The 10,066-nt window shown below is 37.9% G+C and overlaps 2 protein-coding genes across 2 annotated transcripts in view; both read right to left on the reverse strand.

Annotated features, from left to right (window-relative positions):
* zcchc10 (zinc finger, CCHC domain containing 10) overlaps nt 1–10,066 on the reverse strand; it is a 21,316-nt gene that overhangs the window by 5,226 nt on the left and 6,024 nt on the right. The window lies entirely within an intron of this gene.
* LOC118331522 (UPF0489 protein C5orf22 homolog) lies at nt 115–3,889 on the reverse strand. The gene is made up of 3 exons (XM_035666513.1): nt 3,636–3,889; nt 1,960–2,105; nt 115–272 (listed from the first exon to the last, which is right to left on the reverse strand). The coding sequence occupies exons 1-3, from the start codon at nt 3,702–3,704 to the stop codon at nt 119–121; spliced, it is 369 nt and encodes a 122-aa protein (XP_035522406.1). The 5' UTR covers nt 3,705–3,889; the 3' UTR covers nt 115–118.

Below are 10,066 nucleotides of genomic sequence, written 5' to 3' on the forward strand. Positions count from 1 at the left end.
GCAGGATGTGTTGCGGACAGATACACACATACACACACACACACACACACACACACACTACTAAAAACATGGCAGAGATAATGCAGTGACTGATTTGACACAGAAGTACGGCTGCTTCCTACCTGATGGTGGTTGTGGATGAGTCTCTGCCCACAGACATCCAGTGCTCTCCCTCTCTGATCTGCTGGGCCCAGTATGGATGCAGCCACGCCACGCAGGACACATGGCCGGCATACACCATGGGCATGATCCAGTTTTCTATACTCAACTCACTGAAAAAAAATCCAACACAGTGCATATGGCAGTACTCACCTAAAACAAGGTAGCATATTTTCACACTTAACGTAATGGTATCTAGTCATGCACATAGTTGTTTTCCCCCAGCTTTCAGACATCTGGAATCAGGGTGGGGCTACTCTTACTTCAGTAACATTGAAGATGATTATATGAATGAATGAATGAAGTTTTATTATTGTGTCATGGGCGCAAAAAAGTTAGCAAACTTAAATACACCAAAATTAAAAAGGCATTCCAATTTTTGTTCATCGGTGCACCAGAATGTTTTAGGGCTTTGATTCCGAGGAACACAAATTCTCTTAGGTCATTTCAGGATTCCCACTCTTTTCAAGAAATCATTTTCCAGGATTTTTCCAGGACATTTTCCAGGAGTTTTCCTACTTTTTTATTGATGATGTTTCTTAGTTTCATCTGACACCAAAAAGACCGCTGTGAGTCGGTTCCACTCTGCGTCTGGTCTGAACAACTAGACTGACTGACATGGATGAAAGGAAAAGGGAGCATTGGAAACACTTTTCTGTTGTGCTTTAAGTCTAGTGTTCCAGTGTCACGCCATGCAGCTATCAACTGTCGAGTTTCAAACTAAATATGCACCCAGGTTTATGTAGGCGAACTAATTGAGGGGATAAAATACAATAAATATTTTTCAGGACAACATCAATTGTTTTCGGGATATTTCATCATTTTAATCCATTTCCAGGGGTCTCCATGACTGAAAACCTCAATGCCCCACCACCAGCTCTCAACAGTGCAACCAAAGATCTCTAGAGTTTAGATAAACGAGCTGTAACATATAATTCAGGGCCAAAATTCTGTTTTGTGTGCATATATGTCCTTAACTTCGATCATTAACCATTTTTCTTCAAATTTTAGGAAGAGCTTATTTTTGACATTACAACTTAAATTATTCCTGCAGATACACAACATATCCACCTCCTCAAAAACAGAATAAATTTCCTTTGCCCATGGAGACTTGTGTGCTCTACTCCACATACATACATTATTTATTCTGTCCCCTATGTTTTTGAATACAGATCCTATCCTCGCAGTGGACCTCATACTAATCTCAACACTGAACTAAATGCAATGGATTATGACCCCCGAGTAACATATTCACTAGTAGGGCTGCAACTAACAGTTAATTTCATTATCGATTTATCTGTCCATCATTTTCTTAAGTAATCATTTAGTTGTTTGGTCCATAAAATGTCAGGAAATTGTGAAAAAAGGTTTCCCAAAGCCCAAGGTCACCTTCTCAAATGTCTTTTTTTGTCCACAACCCAAAGATATTCAGTTTACTGTCACAGAGGACAAAAAAAGCAGAAAATATTCCCATTTGAGAAGCTAGAATCAGAGAATTTGGACTTTTTGAAACAAAATGCTCAAAACGGTTAATCAATTATCAAAACAGTGGGTGATTCAGTTAATAGTTGACAGCTAATCAACTAATCGATTAATTGTGGCACTTCTTCCATCCCAACAAGCCACAGAGGAAAGTGACGCCACGGCAGCCACATCCAGCAATCACCTGTTCACATAAGCCTCAGACTGGACAAATACGAGCCACAGCCTCAGGATTTGACCTTCCCAGCCCTCTGAACCAGACTGAAGGAAAAGCTCGAGTTAGTCTGGGTTGTAACACACTGTATGTCTGAAACATACCTGAAGAGTTTCTCCTTATCAAAGACGGTGTCAGCAGCCATGTTGACCGGGATGAGCAGATCAGGGTGGGAGTCTAAATGAACCATCTTTATGTTCTTCAGTGGGAGGTGTCTTGATGCAATGGCACGATAGATATGACTCACCACCTAGGAAAGACATGGCGAAACAAGCAATTTTAGGCTCTTTGACTCATTATTATGTGATGAAAAAAATGTATGTTAACAATTATTTAAGCTGTAATTATACATTATGCATATAGACCCATAATCAGAAAGAGCACATCAGAAAGCCATAAAATAAGACCTGTGCAGAATCCATATGAATTACATACACACATAACAACCAAAGTTATTCTAATTTGGTAAGTCTTTTATGCCGCAGTAATTGCATCTGTATTTGCAATTACGGAATGAAGCACAGTTAAAGACCAGAGATGCAGAAATTTGCCAGAGCAGAAATTGGAGGGTTTGGCTGCAGAGGTTGATGAGATCAACGGAGGACAAATCTGGAATTACAGATGGTATCTAAAATAACAAATAAAGAGGAAGCTGTTTAAAGCTCCAGTAGGTAACTTTTATAAAAAATAACATTTTATCATATTTGCTGAAAACCTTTACTATATCCTGACAGTAGTACATGAGACAGATAATCCGTGAAACAATAAGGTTTAGGCGACGCTTTGCATGAATGCAGTGCAAAAAAAACATGGCTGTGGTTTGGGTCCAACACAAAAGTTGCAAATGATGTCAGTCCGGTCCACAAAACAGGCTCAAACACCACTAACGTCTTTAACCCCCTTCACAAGAATCATGTCAAACAATACTGAGAGTCTATAAAGCTGCAGAAGTACAACTGATTGTTGTAGTATGTATGTAGTAAAAAAGTCATATAGCGATTATTTTGATTGCAATGGGATTCACAATTAGTGAGAATGATTATTTGTACTAAACAATTTCATTTTCACTGGAAAACTATTAAAATCATGATGATGTGACATTTGTTGGGGTCTGTTTTGTTTTTCACATCTGGAGAACCAGAAGGCCAGGACATCTCTGCAGCATTACAGTTCATCATAATGCTGTTTGTCACACATTTGACCTATATCAAACAATTGCAGCTTCTTGCAATGTGGATACTGCACCGGGCCATATTGCAAATACAATTATATTTGGATTCATTTTGCAGCCTTAATGAGGATAAGAGAATGTGGTCATATGGCACAGCACTAGTTCGTCTGTCCCATGTTTTAGTAAGCTGATATCTGAGCAGTGCTTGCAGCCCATGTTTGGTACAGTAACTGGAGAGCTTGCTAACAGGCTGCTGATTGGCTACAGGGCCAGTGGCAATGAAGAGACAGACCAATATCTATCTATCACTGTGAGAACTGCCACGAGATACCAGGACAGGAAACACAGCATTAAACAAACAAATGCTACTTAACGTAGAAAAAACTCCAGTTTCCCGCTCACTATAAAAATTATATTAGGTAGACTTTTTCAAAATGTGGCACACATTATTACTCTCCAAGCTAAAGGGCGCTCACTGCTAAATAAGTAGGGGATATTATTCAGCTATAGCTAGCTAGCTATATAGCTAAACATACAGGCATTTATGTTGTTGCTGCCTCGAGACACAGCGCTGTATTACACTGTAACGTTATATTACAGCGGGCTTACATCATGGTGGTCCTCCACTACCCACACTGGCAGCTCCTTGTAGAACCTCTTCAGCGAAACACAACTCATTTTAAAAACAAAATGACGTTATATTTACTGCTTCCGTGAAAGAAACGTTGTTCTTAAACTGGACTTTAGCTCATTAATGTCTCCTCTGTCCCTCTCCGACAGACATTTTGAGGACGTTTGGTCTGAAAGCGTTTGGAACTGACTCCTCACAGACCCGCCTGAGAGCCATTCACCCGGCACCGGAAGTGACACCAAGCATTGTTTTCATGTCCGGATAGAAACAAGAGTCAGAATAAAAACAAGGTTCTTAGTGTTGTAGTACAGTTAGTACGTAATATAAATTCGGCTTAAGTAAGTTATGTTTTTTAAGCTTGAGAAGTATTACATAATTATATTTATATAATTGTTCAGTTTAGAGACCTGAGGTCAGTAAATATAGTTACCTATACCACACTGTAAAAACAGTCTGCCAGAGATACACACTGAAAATACATTAAGAAGTAATATCAATTAAAATAATATGCTTTATAATATGTTTTAAAGCTGCTGTATACGGAAGCGTACGGAAGCGCATTGCATTCACTGGATAAAATTGTTTTAATTTTTTTTTTATCCGGTGAATGCAATGTGCTTCCGTAGGCTGTAGGTAACTTTAAAAAAAAAAAAAAACCTTTTTGTCTTATTTGCTGAAACTTATTTGCTTGGATGAATATAAAAGTGGCAAGCCGTTGAGGATTTGAGCGACTTTGACAAGGGCCACCACTTGTGACGGGCTAGACGACTGCGTGGTCATCTCCAAAACCTGCAGCTCTTTGTGGGGTGTCCCGGTCTGCAGAGGTCAGTACCTATCAAAAAGTGCTCCAAGGAAGGAAAAGTGGTGAACCGGAGACATGGTCATGGGGGCCGAGGCTCATTGATGCACGTAGGGATGTGAGCTGGCTTGTGTTGTCCGATAAAACAGACTGATGCTTACTTTAGCTCAAAACTGCTGAAACAGTTGAAATGCTCGGTTCTGATGAAAGGTGGTCAGGAACACACAGTGCATCATAGTCTGTTGGTATGGGGCTCCTCCTAGTGCAATTGAAATTGAAATCATTTGCAAATAAGAACAACCAAGAGTCTCATTCCCAATCAACTATCTTCAAGCCTCCATCCAAAGCATCTTTCTTTATTCCTTAGCTCTGATTGGATTCTTGTAAATGCCATTAGGAGCACTAGGAGGAGCCAGAAGAATTAGATGATTTTTCACTGATCTGTCTCATGTACTATTGTCAGGATATCGTAAGTTAGCATAGTGCGTTTAAGCAAATATGACAAAAAGTTATTTTTATAGATGTTACCTGCTGCAGCTTTAAACATCTTTTGCTTTATTTGTAATTTTAAACCTGAACTACTCATCTTTTACTGTTCCAAAATGTGTTGGTGTACGGTTTATGAAATCAAAATAACCAAGCTAAAGGTGCTTCGGTAGAGGATATTCCAATATGTTATCTCTCTAACATGTTCTTTACTATCTTTGCTGTGCAACATACAGTAGGAAACATTTCATTTGATGGATACCACAATATTTAACAAAATCTCACAATCTAATGGTTAATAATGACCACTTTTGAGGCCATACTATAAATATACTGGGAATACAGATACGTTTACTGATGTGACATACCATGGTGTAACTATAAAAGTTATACCTGGCAGGCTATCATCAATACAAACTGTGTGTATATAAGAAGCAGTGAGTCCCTGTTACATTACAGTGATACCATATGACAAAGAAAACACAAACTCCCAGTCAAGGCTTAAAAGAAAGTATGTGCATGGAATATGATTTAAAAAAATAAAAAAATAATACAAATAACAACAGTACTGAGTGGTACATAAATATAACACATTACTATACAAATACTTAAAATTATTGTGATACTATAATAAAACAAATAAAAGCCATTAAAACAGGGGTCTCAAACTCAAATTGGCTTCGGGCCACTGCTGGTATACTCATCTTATAGAGGGCCACAGCATTCAAGTACTACAAGAAAGTGCAATAATTCTGAAAATAGTTCCATTTTATGTCGTTCTTGTTTACAGCCAAACAACAAATGAAGGCCTGAAACGTCTCTTCTTATGAACCATTTGCACAAACATCTTTTGGCATTACCCCTTTCACCAAATAAAATACATTTAAAAATCGAATTGTGTTTTTATTTTAAGTGTTTATGAAGGGATAGTTTAAAATTACATTATTATATTCTCTTTGTGGCCACTACATTGCACTCCAATACAGTGAATCTGTCACAAAATCTACAATTAGAAAGATTCTAATGTTCCATAGGCTGTTGATATAGAAAGGTGTTAATTCAACTGTGTTTAGTACTGAGATAAAAAGAGAGTTAATATCAGACTTATATTCATCAGGTTGACATAAATAAATGTTAATGTCACTCAGTGTAGGCAGACCTGTTAGCCAAAACATCTGTATAAGGTTATATGACAGTGTTATGTTTACAGCCTTTTCTACTGCCCCCAAGTGGCAGGGAAAAAATCAATAATTACTGCTGTAAAATTGCCTCTGACACAAATTTAACTGATTTTGTCTATAAAGGCTACAGGTTAACAAGACAAAAATGGAATCCAATTCATTCCTGCTAATATAAATGCTGCAAGCTTGACACATAATGCATGTCACAATTACTGTATATTATATATTATATATTAAGGTATATTATTTTAATAACCAAAATCAAACAGTGAAAGTGAGGTTATGTGGCGGCATATCAGAGGAGATGGCTTGGCATGGCTGTCTGTGTACCCTGTCAACTGTGATAACAACTGAAGTGCAAGGGGAAACCAGAAGAAAAAGAGGAAACTTGCAGAAAAATACATCACACAAAGAAAGAAGCACCCATCAGCTTGTGTAATCAATAACTCATCAAACACACACACAAATTTAAATTCAACTGCTAAAAACATTTTCTTCCTTCCCACCTCAGACCAGCTCTATCAGCTGGACTGGTGTTCCTGTATAGATGTGTGATGGGATTTATACAGTATGAGAGTCTGCCTATATATCCACCCTTTGATCTTGGTGGCCTTTGAGAGCAACGGGAAGCTTTGATCTCTTTTCCTTTTTGGTTTGGACTACAGCCCATATGACAGCAGGACGATGAGTGGAGGTAGCAAAACAGACAGAAGAGGGATGAGTGGAGCGGGGAAGAAAGGAAGAGGAAAGAGCAAGATTAAAAGTGTGGCAGCACACTCGGCGTAGGTAGGTAGGGGGGATGGAAGAGAAAGTGGGACGACAGAGGAAGGTGAACAAAAACACAGCGAGAGATTTGCTGGTGATGAAAGAATGAGAGTAATGGGAGCAAATGGAAAAACACTAGGATAGGCGACAAGCAATTATTTAATGTACATATTTTGAATCTAGTTTAGTAGTTTATTTTAGAATTAAATTTTGAGGATTTATTGTCATATTGTATATGCATGCTGCCTCTGCCATTTTACAGAGCCTTGATTCAGTGTACCATGCATCTCTACACTTCATTACAAATTCAAAGTCCCTTACTCGCAGTTGCATTCTTTATAATTGTGTGGGTTGGACATCAGCACTGGTCCATTTATATTTATAAAGTGATACACTGTAAAATGCAAACTCAATTTTGTAAGTTAAAAAAGATTCTTAATTAAGCAGTTTCAATAAACAAAGTGTACTGTTTAGCTTTACGAAATTGGGTGTGACCAGGTGAGCTGCCATTGTTTCCTGCTATGGATGAATCGAAACCAAGGAGAGCAGCTCAACTCGCAGTACGTCACCTCAGCTGGCTCCGACAAATGACAACCATAATGCTAAACTTGAGGCTACAAAACGGTACTCCACAAACCAATGGGTGACGTCACGATAGGTTGACAATTGGTACCATGTCATGCTTTGTCCAAAGTTAGGCTAAGTTTTGGTGATGGCATGGCTATTTTCAGTTCCAGCTGTAGGCATTACATGTGAGTGAGACTATTTTCTTGAAACCTGACCGAACTTGAGCTCTTGTGACCTTTGGGATAATCACAGCCTCATGAAACTGTACAACCACAAACTGGAGACTGAGGAAAATGGATGGTTTTCCCAAGTATACCCCTTTTGGGCTCAGCAAAGCTTCACAGGGGGTCGCGAGGCCCTCTTGATTTTATGTGTAACAAGGAGTGTAAGAAAACCTTTTAAGAATATACACGACCTATATCTCAGTATTTCATTCATTTCTGTGAAGAAAACTAAATGAAAATGTTACTTTTAAAGTTTAAGTTATTATTTAANNNNATTTAAGATTTAAACTTTAAAGACTCCATCAGTGTCTGATAGATCTGATCAGGCAAAAGAAAACACTGAATTTGTTTTTTTAAAAAGGCAATTAAATATGAATGATGAAACATTTTTAAAAAATCACAATACAGACATAGAACTGTATAACAAGTTCCCAAGTACCAATATCAGTAAAACTCATCTCTGATCAATATTCACAGGAAATAATCTGCTCAAAATTCATCCAAATCTCTGGGTTTTTACACAAACTTCCTGGCAGTTACTGAGTTCATGTTTGCTGTTCATTGTACAGTTCTATCAGCTGTTCTTCAACTGTATTGTTATGCATTGAGTATAATATGAACTATACATAAAAATATTGTCACTTAGGGTCAGTTTACCAGTGATAGAAAAGAGCTCCCCTTAAGGAAAAAAGTTTAAAGGGAACCACACTTAGTGTTACAAAATTGGCAGGGCTGGGGCCTAGATATCGAAAGGCAAATTGCACATTAATTCTCTACCCTATTACATCAAAACTATTAGTATTTAGAAACACGTTTTGCCAAAGCTATGAGCGGGTCTAAACCCAACCCCCACCTATTAGAGTAAGCTGCGGAGGGAAGATCTATTTAATGAAGTATTGGGACTTCCTAGCCTCAATTGCTTATTGATATGAAAGGATGACGGCTACCTACCTCTGCATATACTTTTATTTTGGTTCAGGTACAGGCATGTGTATACTATTGGTAGACTTCCCTAGGGTGTTGCTGTTTTCGCTTTGTTTTTTGGTTTTTGTGGATCTATGTTCTGTGGGTTGGAGGTCGAACTTGAGTTGTACGTTGTCTGCTGCACTGCAAACTTCCTTTTTATTTATTTTTTTTTTATTTTTGAAAAAATATAAAAGACTGGGCAAATTACTGAAAAAGACACGGATGCAACTCCTATCATGTAACTGGCAATAATGTAACAGTTATTGTTTGCTATTTGGTCTGACCAAAACTCAAGAAAAAAAAGAAAAAAAAAGAAACAGTTTTTGCCCATTGGAAAATACCATATGAACTTTAATTCCATAAAAATTCCTTGTAAAATGAATGAAAACATAATAGGGTTAAAAATAACTGCCTGAGATATGAATTGTGTTTTTACTGATTATTAGAAACTTGTATTTAACCTATTTTAGGAGTTACAGTTTACTGTCATGGTTTGAAAGTTTCACCATAAAATTGACATTTTATACAGTGTGGATTTTAAGCTTATGTTTAATCTGTGGACTAAATTCAATTGTATTCAACAGGAAAACCGACTAAGTTACCAGCTTGTAGGAGCTGCAGAGTGGCTCTTTGAGGCATGTAATTCTGTGCATGTGAGTAAGTGTGTGTGTGTGTGTGTGTGTGGCGTGTGCTCGTCACATTTATGATGGATCACATTATTGGAATGTACTCGGTACTTTCCATCTATTCTCTAACGCCCCACCATTTCCCATCTCTCTCTGTCTTGTGCCCTTTCTACTGACTCTCCTTTCTGCTTTCATTTCACACTGCTTCCGAAATGAAAAAGTGTAAATTGTTTTTCCTTCTGATCAAAAGGATGAAAGCAGGGATATGCTTGGCTTTGCTGATTGCATTAGATTGGAAGTGAATAGAGCGACATAGATTTGGAAATTCCTGAATCATTTTGCCTCTTGCAAAATAACATCAGGGACCAGAGTTCAAAGGGACTGATTTCAATGCAGTCCTTGGCTGATTCACTTTTTGTACGCTGGTGCAATGTTTGTGCTGTCACCTCTGGTTAGAGAGAGACATACCAGGGTATACTGTCTTTCAAATAAAAATAGGATCTGGTCACACATCTCAAAAATAACACAGTGTGTTTGATTACGTGTTCATTCAATTAAAATCAAATATTTAAGCAGCACTTGTGCCCAAAAGGTTAACATTTGTGTGGCACCGATGATTTTGTTTTGATTAAAACATTACTGTCATATCCATCTGTATGGTAGCATTCAGGCAATGGCAAACAGCAAAAAAGTCATGCTGTACATGTAGTGACAAATGTTTATCAAGGTTGATGAGATTCGACGATCGATGGCCGATCAGCCATATCATTGTCAGCACTGACAGGTGAAGTGAAT

Source organism: Morone saxatilis, unplaced genomic scaffold, assembly GCF_004916995.1.
Source record: "Morone saxatilis isolate NCDOM2014 unplaced genomic scaffold, NCSU_SB_2.0 Contig20, whole genome shotgun sequence".
NCBI lineage: Eukaryota > Metazoa > Chordata > Actinopteri > Moronidae > Morone > Morone saxatilis.